Here is a 27,178-nt window from a genome sequence, read left to right on the forward strand (position 1 = left end):
CCAGTCAGCACGTCGAGGGGGAACTATTCACAACGAGGAAAACACGACGAAGAGAGCTGCAAAATGTCATTGTTTCTGTCTCTTCGATATTTTTACAGGATATTCTTTTTATCCAAGTATTTTCCCTAATTGCTAAATAAATGGCATGGTCACGACAAATAACAGTCTTGTGCTAAACATATTCATTTGTATATTTCACCACGATTTGAGAGCTCAATAAATTGAAGAAAAAGTACGCCTTGTGTTTGGAGGGTTTGTTTTTGGGGTTTGCTGGCTGTTTAGCAGAATAGCATCACTGACACTCACGGCAACAAACAGGGGAAGGGTGAGCGCTGCCGCACCAAGCCACTTCGGCTGCATTTTGGCACATGAAAAATAGCAAATACCGTACTAAGGTATGACGGAAAATTTTAGTGGTTTTGAAACCGCGACGTTTTCACACCACAGTAAACCGTGAAACCGGTAACCGGCATATGTCTAGTTACAGGTCACTTCCTATTGATTTTGGGGCATTTACAGGTCACTGTCTGTTGATTATGGGCATTTACAAGTCACTCCCCTTTGATATTGCGGCATTCACGGGTCACTTCGTCCTAATTTTGGGTCACTGAAAAGGTCCCCAAATGAATAGGAAGTGACTCAAAATAAACAGTGAGTAACCTGTAAATGCCCACAAGACTGGCAATTGGACGTCTAGCGCTGTCAGTGGCAGTGAGTGAGCTAACGTAGACGTGATTCAAATGGAAGATTTTGTTCGCAACCTGTTGGTTCCTTTTTTTTTTTTTTTAAACAGTGTGTAAGTGCCTAAAGTACGTTTAGTTTTGAATAATTTATTTTTGGTTCTATAAAACAAGTTATTTGTTTGTTTGTTTTCGTTGGACGGGCTTGTGGCGTCACGTCGTACGATATAAATGGGCAGCGAGAGCTGTTTTGGCCGAGTCAGTTGGCAGGAAGGAGGAAATATGAGCCCAAACAATTTTTTTTACCATTATCCCATTAACACTCTGGATTAATCTCCCTCTTTACTCTGTTTTCGGATCTTTGCTCTTTTGTTTACGTTTTTGGATGTGGCTCGGGAGCAGACGTTGCGCTAGACATTTTCGTTGTCTGTCATTTTGACTGACAGGGTCATAAAAATCCGGTCATAGTCTATTTTTACCGGTCACTTAAATTTTTAAAATTATAATGATGACATATTCAATAGTATTTAGTTTTCATTCATTTTTAATTAATATTGTAACGCTTGCTTGGCGGCGAAAAATTAGACACGGGAGTCGTGGTATTTTTCTCCCTTTTTACTCTGCTTACCGCCAACAACTCCGCCCCCAAAGAAAAAGAGGCAACGATATAGACCCCAATCACCAACGTCACACAATGATCTTAATTGTGGTTGTCAGCTCAAAATCTTCTAAATATATATTAAATGCATCTTACCAGATATAAAATGACTACTACATAGTCTGTGGTGATCGTTTGGTGCCCAGATTTCTTGTCGAATTACAGCAGTCCATCTCGCTCTCATCCTCCCGGGTCTCTCAGAATACGGTAGAACTTCAAGTCTCTCCGTCTATCTTTTCTGTTATAGCAACCAACCGCCACACACGCCTTCACCATTTTGATTATTAATATTAACGAGCAGAAAAACACGCCGTAATAGGAGGCATGTACGTAGCGGTAAACATGAACAGCTGACACACAATATGGCGGCTCCAGTCAGGGGGGCGGAGTTGTGGCGTCATGTGATTGGGCGGCAATCTTGTCCATCAATTGGATGACGCGCTGGCACACCGGGTGCACCAATAAGAACCTCGCGTTGATGTGTCAATCACGGTGACGCTACAATATTCTGACAGAAGAGCCAACGACGTCATGCATTAAGAGAGACAATAGCTAATTAATATCGCCACCCTGTGGTCTGGGGTGTGAATTGCAACCTGTCAAAATGACGGACGGACGTCAGTTTTTTCCGTCACCGTTTTAAAAAACCGGTCAATGACGGAAAATATCCGGTTAACGCGACCCCTGCTCGGGAGAGTAGTTTTTTTGTTGGAATAAAGTGCGTACGACAGGATAAAAAAAAGTCTTAAATTGCATTGTTATGTGAATTACAATCATATTTTGAGACGGTTCGACTATATACATCAATTTGGCAAAGCGCAGATGACGAGAAATTAGTCTTTTAATCCGCCGTTTAGCCACGCCTACATTACCATTGTGCCTGTTTTGACCAAAAATGCAGGCTTTCTTTTGAATTTTCTTGAGTGAGAGGGATTTGAAAACAGTAAGTGGCTTCAAATGTAGCGCTGCAACGATTAATCGATTACCTCGAGTAATTCGATCAGAAAAAAGCTTTGAATAAAATTTTGCTGCTTTGAGTCTTCGTTTAATTAGAATGGCGAGGTAATGGTTTGTTATGAAAGTGTTTGTGTTTGGTTTTATTGATTGGGTGGGTACACTACCCTCTAGTGGCAACAGCAAATTTGACATAATTCCTTTAAAAGGGAAGTTCAGATTTTTTGACATTAGGCTTAAATTGCGTACAACAGGATAAAAAAAAAAAAAAAGTCTTAAATAGTATTATTATGCGACTAGCTAGCGTGGTATGAAAATCTTTTGCTTTGTGAATTGTACAACCTGATTGATCCAATTTATATATGTCAATTTAAATCTTTGAAGTTTTGGGAACATACTCAATTGCACATTGCGACTGATGATAAAATTTTTTTTAACTTGGGTTAAAAGAGAAGAATACGTGGCACATGAAAACACAGTAGCAAAACCTTACCTTGAAGACAAACATTTCTCCTCGGAGCATAGCCACAGTGTCAAAGTTGCCTTCGCAAATGTCCGGTCCGTAGTGGTCCGGTCTGTCGGTGGTCCTGGGCCGGTCCGGCTGACGCGGAGGCGGATGCTGCGGCGGCCGGGGATCCGGGCGACGCGCCGTCACAGTGGGCAAGGCCTGAGTTGGCTTGTTGTCTGGCGTACCTGCGCGATTGACAATCAAATGCTTAACACGCCAGACGAGAATAAATTTGGGTTTCTTTCCTTGCCGCCTTTCTAACCGTAGATCTGCTGAATGCCTCTTAGGTCATCGTCGGGGAGCTGGAAGTTGTCCGTCTCCATCCACTGGTAGAAGGGAGCCATGATGGCCAGAGGGTTGTTGGAATGCTCCAAGCCTAACGCATGGCCCAGCTCGTGGATGGCCACCAGGAACAGGTCGTTGCCTGTGTGACAGAAACCAAAGTTATCAATTTTAGGCCAATTCTCCCCGAGGACTACTGTGAGAACATCAGATGTGAACGCTGTGACCACGCACCAGTAGCACGCCTGTTCAAAACCTTGGATCATACATGGAAACGAAAAATCTCACCCAGATTCACCGCTTGTTTTTCAATTTACGCATAGTCTGATAGCCATTCCATCTTCAAAGAACCGCATTTCTTTTAAGGTGTGTTAAGGAAAAGATAGTCTTTTGCTCTGCCAAAATGCATGATGGGAAGTTGGGAAACTTTGACCGTCAGTAGTGGCTGTAAATGGTATACAAAATGCTCTGTGCTGTGTTCAGTAGAAAAAATTATCCGTCCTGGGAGTGGATCTCTCCTGACTGTGGTACTCCCCAAGGTTTCTCATTTTCTCCCAAAGACTCTGGAGTTTTTGGAGTTTTTCCTTGCCGACATGGAGGGTCTAAGGTTGGGGGATACCCCGGATTTGAATTTATTTATTCATCTTTGTTGCTTCATTTGCCGTTTCTGATTGTGTATCATATTGCCTCTGCAAAGCCCTTTGAGACAACGCTGTTGTGACCCAGGGCTATACACATAAAATTGAATTGAATTGAATTCTTTTCGACTTTGGCTTGATAAGTGTCAGGGACGCGGGCAGGCAGGCGGGTTCTGTGGACCCAATTGCAGGGAAACAAAAAGCGAGGCAGAAGGGCGATGCAAAAGGTTTTAATTAATGCCAACAAAAAACAAAGTACCAACAAAACGACTGGGTTATCCAAAAACTCTTAACAAACAAAAGTCGGGCTAACAAATAAACTTACTTTCAAAGCATGGCGAGAAACACGAGGAACTGTGGGGGAACGCAGGCATGAACGTGGACCAGTACATTGACATAGACATAGACAATGACGCAACAAGGAGTGACAAGAAACTGGGTCATTATATACACACACGCAGACAAGGGGTAACGAGACGTGGAACAGCTGGGTAACACAGGTGGATGCAGATTGCAGGATACACTGGGAGAACACACACAGGTGAGAGCAATGGGCAATCACAGGGACAAGTCACACTAGGAGAAAACAAACACAAAACCTAACAGTGAGTAGATGTGTCGCTGCCCATTCGTTTCGCCATGATACAGGGTTGGCATTTGCTTTCAACTCCGCTGGTCTGTTGTTAGCTAGCTAACCTGCGCGGCGCTTATAAGCAGTGCATAGATGCAAGCACTGTTTTACCGGCATCCCCTAAGGCAGGGGTCGGGAACATATGGCTCGCGAGCCATATCTGGCTCTTTGGACGGCCGCATCAGGCTCGCAGACAAATCTTTATTAAAAAAGAAAAAAAAAAAACCTTCGTTATACTCCTTTGCGCATTGCGCAAAACTGCGACGACCCCTGGCGACTAGAGAGCTAGTTCAAATCGGAAAGGTAGAACTGACAACATGTCGGGAAAGCTAACGAGTGACACGCTGGAATTTCGGCAACGGGCCCGGTGATGTCACGTTCTGCGACGTAACAAGAATGGCGACCTATCACTTACATTCAGCAACATTAAGAGGGGTTTTAATATCAAATCATTATAACTCATACTAACGTTTATCTTTTAAGAATTACTTGTCCTAAAAATAGATGATCCCTCTAAATGAAAAGCCATCCGACGCATCTGTGTGTTTTTATGCACCTCGCCATCTACTTGAGGAGAGAACTGGATCGAGCCACGAGAATCGCCGGTCCATTCCCTACCACGGTTTGGAGTTGAGAGTGCCGTCATTACCAAAAAGTAGGATTTGTAACAACTGGCAATGGTATGATTGGATGTGTAGCGTAAGTGAACTCCAACAATTTTATGCCATTTTTAACAAGGTCAGGTCGCTGTGTCGGCAGCTTCAGCAGAGAAGCCCAGGCTTCCTAGATTCTTGGATTTTTTTGCACTAAGCTTAAAGTGCCTGTGACACGAAAAAGCATGTTTATTTCATAATACACGCTGTATTTTATGCCCCTGAATTATATGGGCCGCTTGGATGTGTGTGGAAGCGATTGCTATTTTTATTTCGTTTTTTGAATCCCGCGCCATGAAAATGAGTGACTTCCGGCTTCGGTCTTGCATTGAGGAGGAGGGCGCTGTGACGTGTACGGTAGAAGACGTCCTCTTCACGCTACAGTGTACTGTTGTGTATGAGGACGAAGGATTCAGCTGATTTTGCGGATGAATACGTTTATTTTTCGCATCACGCCAGCCAAACGGCTGCAGAAAAAACATTCTGTATGAGGGAGAGGCGTATGCGCCTTTTTGGAGTTTCAAAAGGTTCCCATTCACCGTGGATATTTACTGTGGGACCATTGGACTGACGAGGAAGTGAGTAAGCATCTTGTTTTGTATTATGTCAAATATGAATACAACGATTACAAAGTAAACACGACAAACTTATTTTAAATGAAGGACTACTTACGTTTGATCATTGATAGGCATGTAAAAAGCTCTCCTAATGCTCTTTAGCAGCAGCACGTTAGCTGAACAACAAATCCAGCCACCCTCCTCCGGGGAACGAACTAACGAACGGTTTGCCGATCCACTAAGACAATCGACAACCGGGTCGTCATGTTTAATAATCCAGGATAGGTATGTGTGATTTTCCACTTCGAAGACATTGAAACATCACTCGATTCGGGTTAGCATGTCGGCTCGCTGTCACGGCTTCTGGTTTGTTTACATTCCCCGAAGCCGGGGAAGGGAAATGACATATGTCCGATTTAGGTGTCATAAAATATCGTTCGGGAGGTGCGACAGTAAAGGTGAAGTCGACATTTTTGACCATTATGGAGTAATTTTGCCATGTCGTCCTGAATAAATGCATTTTTATTATTTCATATTCCATTCAGCACAAGACTTATTTGTCATGAACATGCCATTTATTTAGCAATTGGGGAAAATACTTGGATAAAAAGAATATCCTGTAAAAATATTGAAGTAAAGAGACAGAAACAATGACATTTTGCCGCTCTCTTCGTCGCGTTTTCCTCGTTGTGAATAGTTCCCCCTCGACGGGCTGACTGGTCCTTCTCAAGCCATTTATATAGCTATTGGGGAAAAATACTTGGATAAAAAGAATATCCTGTAAAAATATTGGAGTAGAGAGACTGAAACAATGACATTTTGCGGCTCTCTTCGTCGCGTTTTCCTCGTTCTGAATAATTCCCCCTCAATGGGCTGAATAGTAAAACCGATGAGCCCAGTCTACCGCTGACGTCATCCACCTGTTGGGGACGCTGGAGCCCTATAATGGTAGGCGTGGCTAACCGGCAGATTAAAAGACTAATTTCTCGTCATCTGTGCTTTTCTAAATTGTTGTATATAGTCGAATCGTCTCAAAATATGATTCTAATTCACATAATAATGCAATTTAAGACTTTTTTTCTCGTGTCATATGCTCTTTAAAGGGACCATTGCTTTAGGCTATTTTAGAGAACACAGATGACCATCGCTGCCAAAACAGCTTCAAATCAACGTTAAGGGTTAATAAAATGCACTGAAATGTAATTACAGTCCTCTGGATTAAGGCGATCTTGATCTATTGAGATTTATTGCATTAATCCCACTGGGAAACCAAAGACATTAGGGTTTATTAGACATGATAATGAACATGTGCTTTGATTCTAAAATGAGTTTTAGGAGAACTAGGGAGAATCTGGAAACAATCCGGTCTGCATTCCGGCGCGTGATGAAGATCACAGACTAGTAACGGGCTAACGGATGACGCCGTCTGTTTATTGTTCTCTCTACGATGATGTCACCGGCAGAAGAGGCGACCCGGAAGGCTAACGACGGCCGATACGCATCGCGCTCTTACCCCGTCCGTCAAGCGACGCGCTTGTTCGACACACTGACCCACTTGATGTGAAAATAAACGACTTGACCTTGTCAGCTCCCTCAGATGAGGGATCCTCGCATTTATCACTTCGTTACATTCTCAACGGTCAACACATGCACACACACTACGTATAATTTGAGAGTCACATGAATGTCCTCATGGCCGCACTCGAGCCAAGCGCTAACGAAGCGCCCGGATAAAGAAACCGTTGTGAAGGTAACCACGGTGACTCGCCGGCTTGGAAAGTTCAGCCTGCGTAGCTGTCATTCTTCGGCTTTTGTCTACGAGCTCGACTGGCTGACTCACATAAGACAAGCAAAAAGGGGATGACCGTATACGGCCACGCCACGTAAGGACTTCTTCTTTTGCTGGTTTAGGTGCGCAAGTGCGTGCGTCACATGAGGATTTCAACACATCCCGTAAAATTTGAGGACTGTGAATTGGGTTTATCAGTAGTTTGTCATTGGTAGACTTCCGATCCATTTCAGCTGGGAGGGTGCCAACGTTTAAACTAGGACTGCAGCTATCGAATATTTTAGTAATCTTAGTAATTTAGTAATTTTAGTAATCGCGTAATCGACTGAAAATTATCTATTAATCAAGTAATCGGATAAATTTTTTTTTTTTTGTCCGAGCGCCGGACTAATAAATTATTAACCCCTTAATGCCTGCAACATGAAGCAATTGTCAGAGAATCCTAAAACTTAAAAAATAAGGTCCTAATGGTACTTTTTTCAAATTTATAGAAAAAGAAAAATCAAAATGAATATGTGTAATAAGCGCTCTAATATCTATAACCCTAGCTAAATCCAGATTTTTTTTGTTTGTTTGTTTTTAATTTCAAAATTCTGAATTAGTCTCAAAATAATGACATTCTGAGTGTATCAAATGTGATACACTAGGCTAGAAGGGGTTAAAAAAAAAAAAAAAAGGGATAAAACCAAGAGCAGGCTCTCTGTATTGCGTATTTGCTTGTGAACGCACATGAACGCCGTTGCCTGCATGTTTTTCTCATATTAAACTTTCCCGGCGTTATTTGGTTGTGTAAATGCTTTTATAATGATCATAAAAATATGTAGACTATCTAAACATTAAGAAAACTTGCCTTTTTTTTCTGCCAACTGAGAATTCGTTACGAAAGACACTTTTATTTATGCACACAAAGGCAACAGAAATGTGATCCTGTTGAATCTCCTCCTTTGTGTGTCTGCAAAACCCTTTTTTTGTTGTTGTTGTCAATAATAAACTTTCCCGGCGTTATTTGTTTTTAGTAAAAAGATAAAATAAAAAAAAATCAATAAATAAAGGCTTCCAACAGTTTAGAATGAACATTGATAGACGGGCACATACTGTACTGTCGACAAGATTTTTTTTTTATCAATCATACATACCTAGATGCTTCGAACTGTATATTTAAAAGTTGTCCAAGAGTTTATGAGGAAGTGCGGTAAGTTTAAGATGATGCTAATGCTAACTCGGACGCGAATGCCATGCTAATGCAACGAGTTACGTTTTTTTCCTGTCCTGCTTACACATGGACAATAGGAATCTGAGTGTTGTTATGGTCTGAACAGTTTTATTTTTTATTTATTATTATATTTTTTGGTTTTTTTTTAACCTGTCCTGTTCAGTTGCATGACACGGAGAATGGACATCTCAGTGTCCAATTGATCCGAACAGTTTTAATGTATCAAATGGGAGTATGATATACAGTACATCCGTTGTGATCATTCAACATACTTCGTTCATTAGGAGGATGCAGCGAACAGGAAGGGGTAATGGGAGAACAGAAGAAAGGAGGGAGAGAGAGGCAGAAAAAGCAAAAACAAGAACAAGATACATTATATGCCTACTCTAGCTAACTATGAAGATCTTGGTGCTATCGGTAGTTTGTTCTATTTCCGGTTGACACCATTTGGTGGGCCTGATAACCAAGGAAGGAAGGGGGGAGGGGGGGGGTTTGAGAGATAAGTGATAGGGAAGGGTGACTGTACTTAAATCAGCCATGTTGTCTAGAACCCAGTATTTGTGTGAATCCCTTGTGAGTGTTAGTACGTTGGCATCCTATTCTATGCCGTCTTATCGCTAATCCTGACACCTAGGTTTTCTACTTGTGTCTAATTTCACTTAGTCATGCGTGAGTCCCATCTAACGTGATATTCTCGCAGACGAGTGGAGATGTTGCGTGGGCGACGCCCCAGGACCCAGGCCCTCTCCTAAACAATCCGGGGGGAGGTGGCAAGCTAGCACAGCCCATCTCTCCTCACGCAGCCCAGCAAAGGGGCCATTGTCACCCCCCAGGGATCCAGGGTTGTCCCCCGGGCCACCCGCGCCCCCATCAACCGGCCTACAGGGATGGGATAAGCGGACACACCACCTCCCCCGCCCGCCAACCCGGCCCACAAGCAACAGCCGCAGCCCCCCAACCGTTTTAAAGTATGACTTTCAGGCTGACGTGACGGGGTCTGCATTAACAGCGTAGGTCTGCCGTGACCACATGGCAGGAGCATAAATCAGCCATAATTGCAGATATGTTGATATTCTATTCTACGCTACCTAATCGCTAATCCTGGCACTGACAATTTCTCTACCTGAGTGTGTCTAATTGCACCCAGTCATGTGTGAAACGATAGTCTAATGATAGTCTAGTCCTGCAGAAAAGTGAAAATGTTGCGTGGGGGCCACCACAGGGCCCCAGCACCGCCCAGTAGAGCACGGCAGCCCCATCAAAGGGGCCACTGTCATCCACTGGGACCCATGGCGGTCCTCCGGACCCTCCGCGCCCCCACTAAACAGCCCTCACAGAAAGGACAAGGGGACGCACCATCGGCCCCCACGCACGCCTACTCACCCAGACTCCCGGGCACCGCCGCAACCCCCCACTCGGAGGAAAGGATCCCCACCCGGAGTGGGCGACACCCCGCCGGCATCCAGCCAGCAATCTGCAGCGGGGCCCAAGAAAGATGCCCGGGTAGAAATGAGAGAGGAAGGTGGAAGCAGTAGAACGCAGAGAGGCCGCACGAGTTACATTTAGTGTTTTATGATCACTCAGCATACACCTTTAAAGAGAACCACGGACAGAAAGACTTGTTCTTAAAATCAAATGTTAGTATGAGTTATAATAATTTGATATCCAAACCCTTCTTAATGTTCATTTTTATAAAGCTTGAAAAATTAGCTTAACTAGTAGGTCGCCATTGTTGTTGCCGACGCAAGGCACCCTGGGCTGTGACGTCACTGGGCATCACTGCCGTACTTCCACAGTGTCACTCGTTAGCTACATAAACAAGTCGTCCGTTCTGCCTCTCCAATTTGAACCCGAGCGGAGAAGTGATGAGCAGGACAGCACTGCCGATATTTCACAAAACGAGCAGCAAAAGCAATAAATGAAGGTCTCCAGCGGGTTTAGAACGTTTCCCGTGCGACAGACGACTGCGTAGACCACAGGACTATGACACAGGTTGGGATCATTTTTAAAAAACTAAAGGGAAATCGGCGGTGAGAGGCAGACAAACGAAATAAACAAGGCAATGATGCAACTAGTGTAACAGGTACACACGCTTGTGTGCGTGGAAAAACCTTCCCTCCGATGCCTTCATGTGGGTGCGCTGGTGGCTGGGCCGTCAGTTCGAGCTAATGCCTAGCGGTTAGTGTTTCTGCCTGCCGAATGGACGCGTCGTGCGGGTTCCAGTCTTGACCTGAGCGAGGTGGGATTGGAACGTGGGCGCGGCGCGGACACACCGGTTACATTGGTGCCCTGATCCGGATCGGCAGTGAAGGTTTTCGGGGGTTGAATGTAACAGGTACACGCAGGTCTGCATGTGTGAGCGGTAGGCCTGTCGCGATAACACATTTTAGTGGGCGATAAATTATTGCGATATGCGATATTATTGCGGTGCCCCCCCCCCCCCCCCCCCCAAAAAAAAACTTTTCTTTTTTTGAGCGTTAATTTATTTATTGTCATCATCATCGATATCATTGACAGTCGCAAAATGTGATATGAGTAACCCGAAAAAACCGAAGAGAAGACGAGGGCTGACGAGAGAAGCATATGCTTATCAAGTCCCGTCCCCTTTTAACTGATTAACAATAAAAGAATATAGACTACAGAGAATACAGTATATATTAGTAGATCAATTACACCCATTTAAATAAATAATAAATGTTTACTTTTAAATTAAAAAATACCTTTTAAGAAATCACAACTAAAAACAATAGACTCCTTCAAGTAAAAGACAACAATATTAATACAGCACAGAAACACATAATGAATAAAATGTCTTTTTTCAAGAAAAGATAAAATTGCAATTAATAACAAGCATTTAGGCACATAGGTATAAAGTTGCAGTCACTGTAATTGCACTTCAACAACAACAGAGAAAAATAGACTAAGTAGCAGTAACCAAAAATTTGTCTCCCAAAGGTATCAAATATCATTAAACAGAGGTAAAACGGTCTCACTTCTTCAGCAATGTAGCTGACTTCGCTTTCCGTGAGGGAACGCTATTTTGCGCGGTGTCGTCTGTATTTCTCACATCAAGCGAATACCTCTAATTGTCAATTAACACGAGGAGGAGGCTCTGCTTGTTACGATGCAGTTTTCATACTAAGCAGTGAAAACTGGAGAGGATGATAGTGTTTTTAATGATAATGTAGATTTATTCTGTTGGTCATCGTTGTTGAAACAACCTCCAGAAACATTTTGCAGATGGGTTCGTCCTCTTCCTCATTCCGCTCGCTCATTGCTGTGCGCCGACAGTGCACTCGGCCTTGCCTCCATCCATTAAATGACGGTCACTCAAACTCAAATGTATAAAACGAACATACCCAGAAGTTAACAAAACAGAGTGGCACAGGGAAGCTGAACTTTAAACAGCGCTGTCAAGCACGTCTGCCACACATCAGCGGCAACCGCGTGCTTCACGAGCGCATCCACGTGACAAACGCGCGCACGTGCACGCGAGGCGATAAATCGCAGCAGGAAAATTATCGTCTTCATTTTTATATACCGCGCGATAAATGGAATTATTGCATATTGAACCAGGCTTAGTGAGCGGTGCGTGAAAAAAACCTTCCCTCCGATGCCTTCATGTGGGTGCACTGGCGGCTGGGCCGTCAGCTCGTGCTTTAACCTAACAGTTAGTGTTTCTGCCTGCCAAGTGGACGCGTCGTGCGGCGCGGGTTCGAGAGTCTTGACCTGAGCGCAGTGGGATTGGAACGTGGGCGCACGCGGACACACCGGTTACACTAGTAACGAAGGGATGTACAAACTGTCAAGTGGCAGCGAGTCAATATCTCGGTATGGCGCCTAGGATCGGTTTAAAGACACTTCTGCTGAGCTAGAATTGAATGCAGGTACGAAATGGGGAACTCATCTCACATCTCTGTAACAAAACAATCTGACTAATAGCAGAATGTGACAAAGTCGTGGCAGTCGTCATACTAGCTTAGCTTGCTAGCTAGAACAGCTATTCTCCCAGTCCAGACCAACTGCCTCATCACCCTGAGCATCCGTTGCACGCATAAAACATGGTGCCCTCCGTAGGTCAAAACATGTGCTAAAAATTAGATTTTTAAATCAATGGCAATAACATATGTGTTTCTAATAACATTTTTGAGTAAAAGAGAACAACGGTGGCTTATTAGAGCCTACAAAAACAAACAGACAAAAACTAGCATTCGTCTGAACTGTTATTAGCTCGTTATTGTCTCGTCATCATCATGAAAAACATTTTCATTACGGTCATCGGTGACAAAAACAACGATTTGCTGACAACCTTCCCACTTCAAATGGATTGGACGTCCATCGCCGTCAATGGCAGGCAAAGCGTTAACAAAAAAGCATACTAAAAAGTAGAGAGAAAGTATTATTGATTTAAAAAAAGTATTCAGTTTATAGTCAGGTGCTCTATGGTGCAGAATTTAGGATATTTGCTTGCTTGCTACACTATGCATCCTGTAGAAGAAGTCTCATTGTTGTCCAGCCTTTAACACCCCCTCCCCCTGTTTGTGACAGTGGTCTTTTGTGTCCCCTTATCTACAAACAGAACAGACAGGGTGGCTGAGCGTGTTTGTGTGTGCATGAAGTGGGAGTCGGTTCCGCCGAGGACCAGGCGTAGACTGCCCTCTTTGTCGCCACACTCTACTGATTAAGGCCTCAAAGAGTAGCCAAAGGACCGTCTTGTCTCACCATTAAGACAGTCTGAAAGTCTTTAAACGCACCGTTTCACTCCACTGCTCTTTGACTAAAACACTAAAAATGAGTTTGCAGGCAACTTAATGGTTTGCACGGAATGACTTGAACTTCTCTTCTCTCTTATATTCTTTGAATTAGTGGGGGAGGACTCACAAAGTAAGAATTTTCTGAACCACTGTTTTTGTTGATTATTCAACATTTGCCTCAATGCTAATTTTCGGAAGGTGCCAATGTACTCCCACTCTTGAACAGAAATACAATTCATTAGACAAAATACAAGTTTAAAGTGCAGGTAACACTGTTGCATTGCATGCATTTTTGGCAGAGGATAAAGAACACTGTACATCTGTGTGTATTACATTGTCTGTTTGGGTTTTAATCTCGGCTGTATAATGGGTTAGAGGTGGGCATCTTTGGGCACCTAATGATTACGATTCAGAGTTAACGATTCGATAAACGATGATTGAACCATCCCCCCCACCCCCCGAGGTATAAGCTGCTTTTAATGTTTCGTACATTAGTTACAAAAATTGAACCAAAATCCTCTCAGGATTATAAAAAAAACGACTATTTCAGTACAGTGGTACCTCTACATACGATCACTTCGACACACGATCTTTTCGACATCCGACGTAAAATTTGAGCCGCCATTTGTTTCTACATCCGACGAGTTGCTCGAAATACGACGACATGACAGCACTGCAAACGAACGCACGGTGGATTTTCTTGTGTGAGAAATCAACACAGTTTTCAAAAAAAGTTGATACAGTTGGAGAAACAAGGAAAAAAGTGATGCTTACCTTTGAAATGAAGATGCAAGTTATAGAAAAATATGAGCTTGGGGTGCGCGTCCCTGAACTGGCTCAACAATACAGCTCCGTGGTCCTCTTCCGACCACCGTTCGCCATTATTTATAAGTTAAGGTGACAATTATCATTGTGGTAACATTGCCAAGGAAATCGCCAGCTTCGTCACGTTTTTATCATTTATTTAAGAACTTATCCAACACAAAACGCCCATTGTCTTAAGCAGTTGACTGCTCTCAAGAAAACGAAAGTATTATCTCTACCGCACCAACCTATCTCACTGAGACGTCAGCTTCGCGGTGCGTTCAGGGACAGTAAAAAGTGTCCGCCATATTAGAATCCGATTCGTTACATTATTTACAGGAATAATTATTAATTATTCTTCTTATTATTATATTACTCTGAATGATTTATTTATAACTTATTTGTTTTTCTATGTTTAATTGCCATTTGTAACAGTGCCAGCAGTATTTATTAAGAATTTAGTGTGTTTTTAGGCTTTGGAACGAATTAATGGAATTATAATGTATTCCTATGGGAAAATCCTGCTCGACATACGACCTTTTCGACTTACAAACAAGGTCCTGGAACGAATTAAATTCGTATGTAGAGGTACCACTGTATTAAGTTAGCAGTTCAAAACAGGAGTATCTTAGATAAAAAGTTAACTCATTTGCTCCCAAAAACATATAAATACGTTCTATTTTTAATTGTTTCAGTGTGCCAAAGACGTATTTATATGTCTTTTACGCTTTTTTTTTTTTTACAAGAGACATCTCTAGGTTCTGATTCAACTTAGCTCCAAAGCACATAGCTGAAAATCCATTTTAAAGCAATAAAACTGGCCACTGGAGGACAGTAGTGCATTTGAGACCCCCAACCCGATTCAACGGAACGAACGGCGAGCCACACGGCCGGGGCGCAAGCAGAGGACGACCGAATGGACGTCCAGGATGCCAAGCGGCGGACGACCGAGCAGAACAACCGGGAGGGTGCCTGCTATGCCAGGCGCTGGACGACCGAGCAGAACGACTAGGACCACCAGTGCAGTGGACGATGCCGTTGAGTCCGTGCTGGAAAGACTAAAAAAAAATCCATCTTTATGAGACAGGCGCCGATGAGGTTTACCCCGGCCGTCGGAGCCACAACTGCGTCATCTCTCAGTTAGTTATGTGCAGTGTTGGTAATCTTACTGAAAAAAGTAATTAATTATAGTTACAAATTACTTCTCCCAAAAAGTAACTGCGTTAGTAACTCAATTACCTGAATGTAAGAGTAATTAGTTACTTGGCAAAGTAATTGGTGATAATTACTTTTTTTTTTTTTTTTTTCCTCAAAAAAAAAAAAAAAACATTGGCCACACTATGTGAAGTTTTTTGTGAAGGTTTTTGGTACAATTGGCCCGAGCCCAATTCTTTACCCTAATTTACCCTTTACCCTGAATCAACTGTTAAAAGTTGTTAAAATTGCTCCCATTATTGCATTAGTTCCCTTCTCTCTACTTTCGACATATGAAAGTTTTAAAACAGTTTCATCATTTAAAGATAGATTCAAGTCAAGATTTTGCCGATTTAGAAGTATTTTAGATAAAAAGTTACTTAGGTTCGCTAGGAAGGTTCTCTACAACAGAGCCGTCCTAAAAAGTCTACTGCTTTAAGATGGCGGCTGTCTACTAACTCATTTAGTGCCATGTCTGTCATTTTGCATCTAGTTATGTCTATGTACAGTACATGTGATATCTACCATGTCTACCATATCTACCATAACATGCGGGCGTAGTTTGTAGGCTATCGGCTACAACATGTATTATTAGAGCTACCTAGCATCGCGTTTGCTCGGCGTCACAACTTTCTTGCCTCCTCCCCACTCCTGCTCTGCTCTGTCGTCTCGGTGAGTCCGTCTCCCTCAGACTTTTCGACCAATATAGTAACGCATGCCTTTCTGTCCTCAGTAACGGTAACGGCGTTGCCAAGATGAGAAAAGTAATTAATTAGATTACCCACTACTGAAAAAAATAACACCGTTAGTAACGCCGTTATATTGTAACGCCTTTATTAACAACACTGGTTATGTGTAAATAAATTGTAACTTTGCGATCAAAAGCTCTATTTGTCTTTAGAGGTGTGCAAAATTTCCGATTCTTAGATTATTCGCGATTCGGCCGTGGAAGATTCGAGAACGATTCACAAACATCCAAATTCCGATTATTAAAATATGCGAAGTAAGGCGGAAGTACACAACACTCAGCGCGCCGCGCGGTCTTCGGGACGGAACGTAGCGAGAGTAGCTAAACATCATGCTTCCCATTACCCGGCCCCTCGGGTAATGCCAATGCTCAACTCACGGCTCTAGCTCAACTCATGCAACGAGATAAAAAAACACAACAACATACCTGACTGCTGCTAGAAAAGTACATCCATATAATGTTACGGTGGATATCATTTATATAGGACTAGATGCATTATAGATTTGGTAGTGTTAGCAGCACATCTACAAAAAGCTAGATGCAGGCGTTATAAACGCCCGCCATCTTAAAGCAGTACACTTCCTTGCAAGGCTGTTGTAGCGAACCTTCCAAGCAAACCTAATTAACTTTTTATCTAAAATACTCCTAAATCGGTAAAATATTGACTTGAATCTAACTTTACAATAGTTTTGTCTACTTTCGACATGTGAAAGTTTTAAAAGGGAAATTATGGAATAACGGGAGCAATTTTAACAAATTTAATGGTTGATTCACAACATTAAATTAATTGAATGTAGTTTAAAGCTGCTGATACAGAATGGGGACTGGAGTTTTTTATTTACTGTTATTTTTGTATATTTGTTTACTGCTATATGTTAACTTGATACTGAAATAGTAGTGTGGTTTAGCCTGAGAGTATTTTTGAACAATTTTGGAACTAATGTACAAAACATTAAAAAAAAAAAAAAAAAAAAGAGGAAAAAAAAAGGAGGGGGGTGCATCAATAATCGTTTTATAATCGAATCGGAGCCTCTGAATCATAATCGTAATCGAATCGTTAGGTGCCCAAAGATTCCCAGCTCTATTTGTCTTGTTGTTAATGTTATTTTGTAAAAGGAAAACATTATTCAGATTTTTGGGATGTAACTAAAGCAAAAAATAGCTGTGTTAAAGTCAAAGTTGTGTTTGAAATGTATGCGTTTACAAAAAGCTCAATTTCTCAGTTTTTTCATCAGAAATTGGAAAATTGTTTAAACTAATCTATTTTCTAAGGCTGATTTCATTTATAACCAGAAGTCAATAAAACAGAGTGAATCTTCGTCACAGCATATTGCACGAACAAGGAAGCCGAACTTTTAACAGCACGTCCGCCGCACATCTGGCGCGTACGCACGCACGCATGTGAGTCGATAAATCACAGCAGGAAAGTTACAGCCTTCATTTTCATTTACCGTGCGATAAATGGAATTATTGCATATCGCGACAGGCTTAGCATAAACCCACTAAGATGCATGATAGTACTAAGGAAAAGTGGAAAGGCTGCGCGGGGACCGCCCTGGGGCCCCGCCGACACCACGATCGAGGGGGAGCGAGTGTGGCATACCCAACTAGGAGGCCACCGTCATCCCTGGACCATCCTCCGAGCCCCCATTAACCAGCTCTCAGGGAAGAGACGGACCAACCACCGCCCGCCTAGACAAACCTTCAGCCACAGCTGCACCCCCCAACCAACGTCACACACTGCGGGACCCCACCAGCCCACTAGGTCCATGTCAGGCACAGATCTTCAACCACCCATAATGACATTTTTTTCCAATGTCGTTCAGCCCATCTTTGGTTGAATTAGCTTTGTATTATGTTGAAACTACCTACCCTGTACGTTCTGGTTCCCGATGGTCCACGGCTCGTCCGAATCAAAATGCGTATCACCGCCCATGCCGGGCCCGGGGAAGTAGGCGTGGGCCAGGAAGCCGCCCTCGCCGTCAAACGGGGAGCTGTCGCCGTGGTAACCGGACGCAAAAAACAGCATGATGTCGGGCTCCTTACGCCGACCGTACTTGATCTCCTGGTAGGGGATTTCGTCAAACGTCAGCGGGGTGACGCTCTCCCACACCTTGAAGGCCTGCCGGATGGCCGTGAAGGAGTTGTACTCGCCAATCTTGGGGGTGTAGTTCTGGATGCTGAAGGACGAAAAATTCCGGTTCATTCATTTTCACGATGTGAATTTAATCCTTTCTGATGTTCTCACCTGTACGTGAGATGGTTCTTGTTCCATTTATGCCCGGTGAGGGCGTAGCGTTTGCGCCTCACGTTGGTTTTAATTTGGCCTCCGAACTTGTCGGGTACGCCACAGCGGGGTCTCTTCATAGCGCTAAAGGTGGCGAAGAAAACTGTAAATTTGAATGTTCTCAAACTTGGATAATGTCTGCCTACCTGATGGTTTGCGCGTCCATTTGCCCGGTGACTTCCAGGCCGTAGAAGCGCTGCATGTCACTGATGGCGTTGGCCAGGATCTGCGTGGAGCGCATGGTGGACATTTGCCTGCTGGCCTGAGGCAAGTAGCCATACATCCTCAGCCATGACTGCGAACACAACCAGACCAAGCAGATTTAGAGGCAAAAACTCTAAACGTTTCCATTCTGGGAATTTGTCAAAAATGATTGCTAACTGCTGCATTTAGTATGCAAGGGGGGTTTCATGACTGACTGGAGGGAGAAACCATGATACTTGAATGACAGATGATACACCCAGCTGTTGTGTGGAAACCTTATATCGCGCACAAGGCTGAGATTAGATATGGCTACACTCCCGCAGGTCACGCCCGTTGCGCACAATGTCCCATGTTGACACAACCACTCCTTCCGATTTATACTTTCTTTTTAACTTTGGTTTACAGTAGGTCTGCCACAAACATTTTGATAGCCAATTAATCTCCCATTTTATTGCAATGAGTCAAATCAACTCATATATAAATCACGTGATATTTATTGCTGGAAATGAGTATGGATGAATGTTATGTCGTGTTATTGTTCATATGATTGGGTTTTGTTGTTTGTTTATTCATCTATCAACCCATCGTCTACCGCTTAATCCCGGGTCGGGTCGCTGGGGCAGCAGCTTGAGCATGGGAAGCCCAGACTTTCCTCTCCCTAGCCACTTCAACCAGCTCTCCAGTGGGTTCCCAAGGCATTCCCAGCCCAGCCTGGTGACAGTCTTTCCAGCGTGTCCTGGGTCATCCCTGGGGTCTTCCCCCACTGGTGGGACATGCCGGAAACACCTCTCCAAGGAGGCGTCCAGGAGGCATCCGAACCAGATGCCCAAGATGCCGATACTCCTAAGTGGGTCACTCATCACCTTATCGGGGTGGAGGGGTTTGCGTGTTCCAATGATCCAAGGAACTATAGGCGCTTTCGCACTGTAGGAATTTGAGTACTTGGCTCCTTTAACTATACCGCCCTCCTGTAGTTCGAGGAGCTATCCTTCGCGAAGTAGTCGTGTTCGCACATGGGGTACTACGCCCAATACGACCTGCTGTGACGTTGTAGTCTGCGCCAGTGACGCATTATTTACTCGCCAGTCGCCACACCCAGCATAAGCTAAACGGAAGACAACGAAATGGAGACCGTTGAAGACTCCGCAGCAATTCTTGCATGTTTGAAGGGAATCGTTTCCATCAGCGAGCAATCCCAGCGTCTAACGACGAGACTGGTAGCGCACATTAAAAGACAACAGAAACAAAGGCAAGCAATATGGAGACCGAAAGGGTAACAGACGACCGTAGACGACAAAGGAGGCTACGGGTAAGTGTAAAACAATGTATTTGACGTGTTTACTAAGGATGTAAGTGTTCACGTGATGCGCGAAAAGTAAGGGGCGTGTTTGCCACTGATTTCAGCGAAGTACCAAAGAGCTACGTAATATCGTTCCTGCGGCCCCGCGGAAAGTACTCACTTCAGAGTCGGAGCTAAAATGTAGCTCGGAAGACGAGGTCCGCGTCCTAGGTTCCTACATATCCGAACACACAAAATGACGTCATCCACCCCCAAAAGGGTCGAGGAACTGCGTATAGTTACAACAGTGCCAAAGCGCCTTATGTTGTCTGGGACTTTATGCCAAAGCACTTTGAATTGCCTTGTGTTGAATTGTGCTATATAAATAAATTTGCCTTGCCTTGCCTTGCCTTAGCAGGGTGACCCATGGCAAACATGTGAGGGGCCAGAATAAGCATGGCTCAGAAGACCCCGTATGACGAAAAAAAAAAAATGAATGGATCCAGGTTTCCCTTGCCTGGACACGGGTTACCGTGGCCCCCCTCTAGAGCTGGAGGTGGGGCTCGAAGGCGAGCGTCCGGTGGCCTGTAATAGTAGGCAACATGGGTCCCACTTCCCATGGGCTCATCACCTGAAGGAGAGGCCAAAGGGGTCGGGTACGTAGAGAATTGGGCAGCAGTCAAAGGAAGGGGCCATGGCGGTGTTTATTTATTCTATAAATGTATTTTAAAAATTATATTTAAAAAAGAATATGATTAACATCAATAAAGGCAGTTGAAAAACCAAATTTTTGAAAGAATATTTGTTTTATATAACCTTTTACACATATATTTAAAAATATTTCAATTGATTTTTTTTTTTTAACTACTACTCCTACTTAAACATTACGTTGTTGGAGAAATATGTCCGCGAGGGAACAATGTAACGCGGGTCAAGCGTTGCAAATAAATTAATTGAAGCCCGCCGTGTGTTTTCACTGGTGTCATCATCGAGGTTGTCCTACCCTGAGAAAGTGATATCTGTGGGTGATGCCGGCTGTGGTCCCGGAGTCATGTTATAAAAGTATTGCCATTAGCATGGGGAACACGCGCTGAGCAATGCTTGCATTTTTTTTTTCTTCAATATTTTCTCTCCCTCCGCATTGTAGTCCACAGAGAAACCAAAATGTTGCCACACTGCAGATTTGAAAGAAGCCGGTGCTTCCTCAAAATTCGGTCTCTCCAGTCCTCCGCTCGCCATGGTGTTTTGTTTCCTTTCTTGTTTCACTTTCACTTCGCTCGCAAGCGAGAGAGGGCGTTACTCGGTTTCTGTTACACAGGTGCTTAACAGCGATCCGACATTTACTTGCGGGGCGGGAATTTCTCCACAGCGGTGCTTCACGTCACACAGAGCTCGAGCAATTCATTCCTCAAGCGTTCGGAATACATTAATTGAAAAACCGAAAAGGCGCGGTTCATAAAGGCGTATTGAACCGTACAGGGCGAACCGTACGGTTCGGCTTTGAACCGCACACCTTGCACCGCTACTCGACATGCGACCACTATCTCTGATTACAGTGCCTTGCAAAAGTATTCGGCCCCCTTGAATCTTGCAACCTTTCGCCACATTTCAGGCTTCAAACATAAAGATGTGAAATTTAATTTTTTTGTCAAGAATCAACAACAAGTGGGACACAATCGTGAAGTGGAACAACATTTATTGGATAATTTAAACTTTTTTAACAAATAAAAAAACTGAAAAGTGGGGCGTGCAATATTATTCGGCCCCTTTACTTTCAGTGCAGCAAACTCACTCCAGAAGTTCAGTGAGGATCTCTGAATGATCCAATGTTGTCCTAAATGACCGATGATGATAAAAAGAATCCACCTGTGTGTCATCAAGTCTCCGTATAAATGCACCTGCTCTGTGATAGTCTCAGGGTTCTGTTTAAAGTGCAGAGAGCATTATGAAAACCAAGGAACACACCAGGCAGGTCCGAGATACTGTTGTGGAGAAGTTTAAAGCCGGATTTGGATACAAAAAGATTTCCCAAGCTTTAAACATCTCAAGGAGCACTGTGCAAGCCATCATATTGAAATGGAAGGAGCATCAGACCACTGCAAATCTACCAAGACCCAGCCGTCCTTCCAAACTTTCTTCTCAAACGAGGAGAAAACTGATCAGAGATGCAGCCAAGAGGCCCATGATCACTCTGGATGAACTGCAGAGATCTACAGCTGAGGTGGGAGAGTCTGTCCATAGGACAACAATCAGTTGTACACTGCACAAATCTGGCCTTTAAGGAAGAGTGGCAAGAAGAAAGCCATTTCTCAAAGATATCCATAAAAAGTCTCCTTTAAAGTTTGCCACAAGCCACCTGGGAGACACACCAAACATGTGGAAGAAGGTGCTCTGGTCAGATGAAACCAAAATTGAACTTTTTGGCCACAATGCAAAGCGATATGTTTGGCGTAAAAGCAAAACAGCTCATCACCCTGAACAAACCATCCCCACTGTCAAACATGGTGGTGGCAGCATCATGGTTTGGGCCTGCTTTTCTTCAGCAGGGACAGGGAAGATGGTTAAAATTGACGGGAAGATGGATGCAGCCAAATACAGGAACATTCTGGAAGAAAACCTGTCGGTATCTGCACAAGACCTGAGACTGGGACGGAGATTTATCTTCCAACAGGACAATGATCCAAAACATAAAGCCAAATCTACAATGGAATGGTTCAAAAATAAATATATCTAGGTGTTAGAATGGCCAAGTCAAAGTGCAGACCTGAATCCAATCGAGAATCTGTGGAAGGAGCTGAAGACTGCTGTTCACAAACACTCTCCATCCAACCTCACTGAGCTCGAGCTGTTTTGCAAGGAAGAATGGGCAAGAATGTCAGTCTCTCGATGTGCAAAACTAATAGAAACATAACCCAAGCGACTTGCAGCTGTAATTGGAGCAAAAGGTGGCGCTACAAAGTATTAACGCAAGGGGGCCGAATAATATTGCACGCCCCACTTTTCAGTTTTTTTGTTAAAAAAGTTTAAATTATCCAATAAATTTTGTTCCACTTCACGATTGTGTCCCACTTGTTGTTGATTCTTGACAAAAAAATTAAAATTTTATATCTTTATGTTTTGAAGCCTGAAATGTGGTGAAAGGTTGCAAGGTTCAAGGGGGGTGAATACTTTTGAAAGGCATTGTACCTCGCCCATTCGCCCCATTCTTCCTACTCGCTTCCCCTTGCATCACAGCTCCCCAGTCCGATCATGTCTTAAGGGAGCCCCGCATATTTACGGACATTACGATACACAATGAATAGGTTGTCGCTGAACTTTTCACACTCGAGTGCCGCTCATTTGAAACAGCCTTAATTTTTTTTTTTTTTTTAAATAATAATAAACTCATTTGTAAGGCGTGGCGGCTTTTATTTTGGTGTGTCGGTGCGCCACAGTCTCTTGTATGTAGGGGAATCCCTGACCAGGGTTCAGTTGTCTGGTCCGAACACGCGTTCACATTTACAAAATGAAGCGGACTATCTGAGAAAGAGAACTCTTTAAAACGGACCAAACAGTGTTCGTGTGAAAGCGCCCTTGCAAGAATGAAAAAAACAAACGATAATTTGTTTATAGTGAACCCACGCCTATTGACAACATGATCATGAACATTACTACTGCTTCAGAGCAAACAGCCCTTCGGCAGTGACACTGCACAGCAGCTGCTCGACATCCCATCCGCGCCCCGTGGGAGAAAAAAGGCGCGGGTGTGCCGCGTTTCACTTCCACTACTCAAGTCGGTGGGAAAAGAGAAGCGCAACTGGTTGAAGTGTGACAACAATGAGGTCAAAGTGAACATTCAAGGTCAAGAAATGAAAAATTGCAGCAAGTGAGCTTACACGGACACTATTCTTGTGAACTCCTGGTAGCAATCTGATGGTTGATTTTTTTTTTTTTTTTTTTTTTTTTTAACCTGTCCTGTTCAGCTGTTTGACACAGAGAATGGAAGTCTAAGTGTCCGGTTGGTCTAAACAGTTTTAGTGTTTCACATTGAGAGTATGACATACTCCCATCGTGACCATTCAACATACCTCGTTTATTATGACAAAGCAGCGGACAGGAAGGGGTTATGGGGGAACAAAAGAAAAGAAACATGAAAGAAAACAAACAAAGACAACAACAAGAAATACATTGAACGCCTACACTAAATATGAATAGGTTGGTGCTATCATAAGCTATATGTATTTCCGGTTGACACCATGTGGGGGAAAAGAAAGGGAGGGGGCTGGGTGGGGCTATGGGATAAGTGATTGGGAGGGGTTGAGTGGACACAAATCAGCTCTGTGATCTAGAAACCACAAATTGTGTGAATCCCTTGTGTGTGTAAGCATGTCGGCAGCCGACCCTACGCTGCCCCACCACCACCAATCCCTGCCCCAGGGCGACTTCCACCAAACATGCAACAGCCACGCAGTCAAGCTGAGCCCCAGCCAGCCCGGGGGGGGGGGGGGGGGGGGGGGGCTAGTGCAGACCATCTCTCCTCCCGCAGCCCAGCAAAGGAGCCATCGTCACCCCCCTTGGGATCCAGGATGGTCCCCCGGGCCACCTGAGCCCCCATCAACGGGCCTTCAGGGATGGGAAGAGGGGACGCACTACCAACACCACGCCCACCCCCAGGCGCCCGCTTGGCTGGCCCACGAGCCGCAGCCCCCCAAACCGGCACGGCACACCACAGGACCCCCAACAGCCCACCAAGTCCAGGGCAGGGCAGGGTCCCCTGCCGGAGCAAGCCACACCCTGCCAGTACACCGGCGTCCAGCCAGCGACCTGCAACGGAGCGCAGGGCGGATACCCAGGCAGAAAAAAGAGGGGAAGGCGGAAGCAGGAGAACGCCGAGGAGCTGCCGCGGGACGACGCGAGATCGGAGCCCCGACCTCCCCCCACTCCCTCGGCTGGCAGCCCAGGCAGAGGGGAGGCCACGCCATAGAGAAAAAGTGTGGGACCCACTTACCCCCCTATTACTGATACAGCAATTATTGATACATGGTTCACGAAATCATTCTGCAGTATATTGATTTTTTTGGGTCACTTCCTGTTGATTTTGGGTTACTGAACAGGAAGTGACCCGGGAATATCCCTAAACAAATAGGAAGTTACTCAAAATCAACAAGAGAGTGACCTGTAAATGCCCTACAATGAACATAAAGTTATATACAAGTGCCCCTGAAACCAGGAAGACTGGCTTTGAAAGTTTTGTTCCAGTGCCATTGACGGTGCTTGATGTCCAATTTATCTTTGGACCCCCCAGTCAAAATGGTTTGGACATCTACCGCCGTTAATTGCAGCAAATGAGCTAACGCAGACACCATTCTAGTGACCTTTTGGTAGCAACCTGTTGGATTCTTATTCTTTTTTTTCTTCATACAGTGAAAGCTTTTAAAAACGATAAATCGATTCCTGGCAGGAGCATATCCACAACCTTTTGGGATACAAAGTAGTGCTGCAACGATTAATCGATTACTGAAAAAAAAATCTAATTAAATTTTGCTGTTTAAGTATTCGTTGAGTTAAAGTGGAGTTGTAATGGTTTATTTTGAAAGTGTTTGCATTCAGTACTGATTTGAGTGGATACACTGCCCTCTAGTCTGCCTCATTTCACATGGTTGAATCCAGCTTCTCCATGTTAAGACCAACATAAGCCAAGTTTTTGTTTGAGCCACTGTTTTTTAATGCATTTGTAATTTAGTTTATAGGTATATTTAGCCGTTTTTTTGTGGGAATGTGTTTCTGAACCATTTGTTGAGAGCATTGCGGAAAACAAAACGTAAGCGTTTTAATAGCATTTAAGCTAGCGGACTTTGGCTATGTAAGTTAGCCAATTGTTCTTTTGTTGTACATAGATCCTTATTTACCGTATTTTCTTTTTTCATGTCCCTTTTTCGATTACTCAATTATTCGAACTAACTAGTTCATCGATTAATCGACTACTAAAATAACCGATAGCTGCAAACCTAATACAAAGTATTGCGATACATCACCATTTTGATATATTGTCACACAATATATGTTTTTTCGGAGTGTTGATCGATTATCATCGTCATCATTATCATCAAGTCCTGCCCTTACGTATTAATGAGGCTGTCATGTGACTCGTATTATTTTTGCAAAGTCCGTCGAGCAAAAATAGGCACCGCGACGGGAGGTCAGTGAGTATTTATGGCAATTTATGGTCGCGAGCGCGATCGATGTAAAAGCCTCAAGTCTTCCCTCGTCAGAATACAAAACAAGAACACCAGTGTGTGTATGTGAGAGGCCTCATCTATTAAATGTTCTTTCAGAAAGTCCTTGATCGTACTTGCCAAAGCCGGCAATATACTGGGAGTTGTAAAAAAAAAAAATGGAGTGTGTGCTTAAGTGCTTGTGTGTCCAGCACAATGTCAGCCAAGATACCAACACAGCTTTTATTTTGAGGTTTGGTCGGCTGCCATCTCTTCACCCACTAAGCAACTTACCCTCTAAACGTCTCACAAGGGGGAGGAGAAGCTGATGGCCGACAGAGGATGGATGCGGTCAAATACTAGAGAGTAGGGGTGTGACAATATATCAGAAAGGTGATACAGTGAGGCAAATAAGTATTTAGTCAACCACCAAATGTGCAAGTTCTCCTATTTGAAAAGATTAGAGAGGCCTGTAATTGTCAACATGGGTAAACCTCAACCATGAGAGACAGAATGTGGGGGAAAAAACAGAAAATCAACTTGTTTGATTTTTAAAGAATTTATTTCCAAATTAGAGTGGAAAATAAGTATTTGGTCACCTAAAAACAAGCAAGATTTCTGGCTGTCAAAGAGGTCTAACTTCTTCTAACGAGGTCTAACGAGTCTTCACACGTTACCTGTATTAATGGCACCTGTTTTAACTCATTATCGGTATAAAAGACACCTGTCCACAACCTCAGTAAGTCACACTCCAAACTCCACTATGGCCAAGACCAAAGAGCTGTTGAAGGACACCAGAGACAAAATTGTAGACCTGACCAGGCTGGGAAGACTGAATCTGCAATAGGTAAAACTCTCGGTGTAAAGAAATCGACTGTGGGAGCAATTATTAGAAAATGGAGGACATACAAGACCACTGATAATCTCCCTCTATCTTGGGCTCCATGCAAGATCTCACCCCGTGGCGTCAAAATGTTAACAAGAACGGTGAGCAAAAATCCCAGAACCACACGGTGGGACCTAGTGAATGACCTACAGAGAGCTGGGACCACAATAACAAAGGCTACTATCAGTAACACAATGCGCCGCCAGGGACTCAAATCCTACACTACCAGACGTGTCCCCCAGCTGAAGCCAGTACACGTCCAGGC

General features: G+C 43.8%; 1 protein-coding gene across 2 annotated transcripts in view; it reads right to left on the reverse strand.

Annotated features, from left to right (window-relative positions):
- Positions 1-27,178, reverse strand: part of mmp15b (matrix metallopeptidase 15b) — a 64,349-nt gene that overhangs the window by 23,897 nt on the left and 13,274 nt on the right. For both annotated transcript variants that reach the window (XM_057853813.1, XM_057853901.1), the window contains exons 2-6: positions 18,497-18,645; positions 18,312-18,434; positions 17,936-18,243; positions 3,063-3,224; positions 2,786-2,985 (exon numbers count right to left, since the gene is read on the reverse strand). In XM_057853813.1, the coding sequence (XP_057709796.1) occupies positions 2,786-2,985; positions 3,063-3,224; positions 17,936-18,243; positions 18,312-18,434; positions 18,497-18,645 (942 nt within the window). The remainder of the gene's footprint in view (positions 1-2,785; positions 2,986-3,062; positions 3,225-17,935; positions 18,244-18,311; positions 18,435-18,496; positions 18,646-27,178) is intronic.

This window comes from Corythoichthys intestinalis, chromosome 1, assembly GCF_030265065.1.
Source record: "Corythoichthys intestinalis isolate RoL2023-P3 chromosome 1, ASM3026506v1, whole genome shotgun sequence".
NCBI lineage: Eukaryota > Metazoa > Chordata > Actinopteri > Syngnathiformes > Syngnathidae > Corythoichthys > Corythoichthys intestinalis.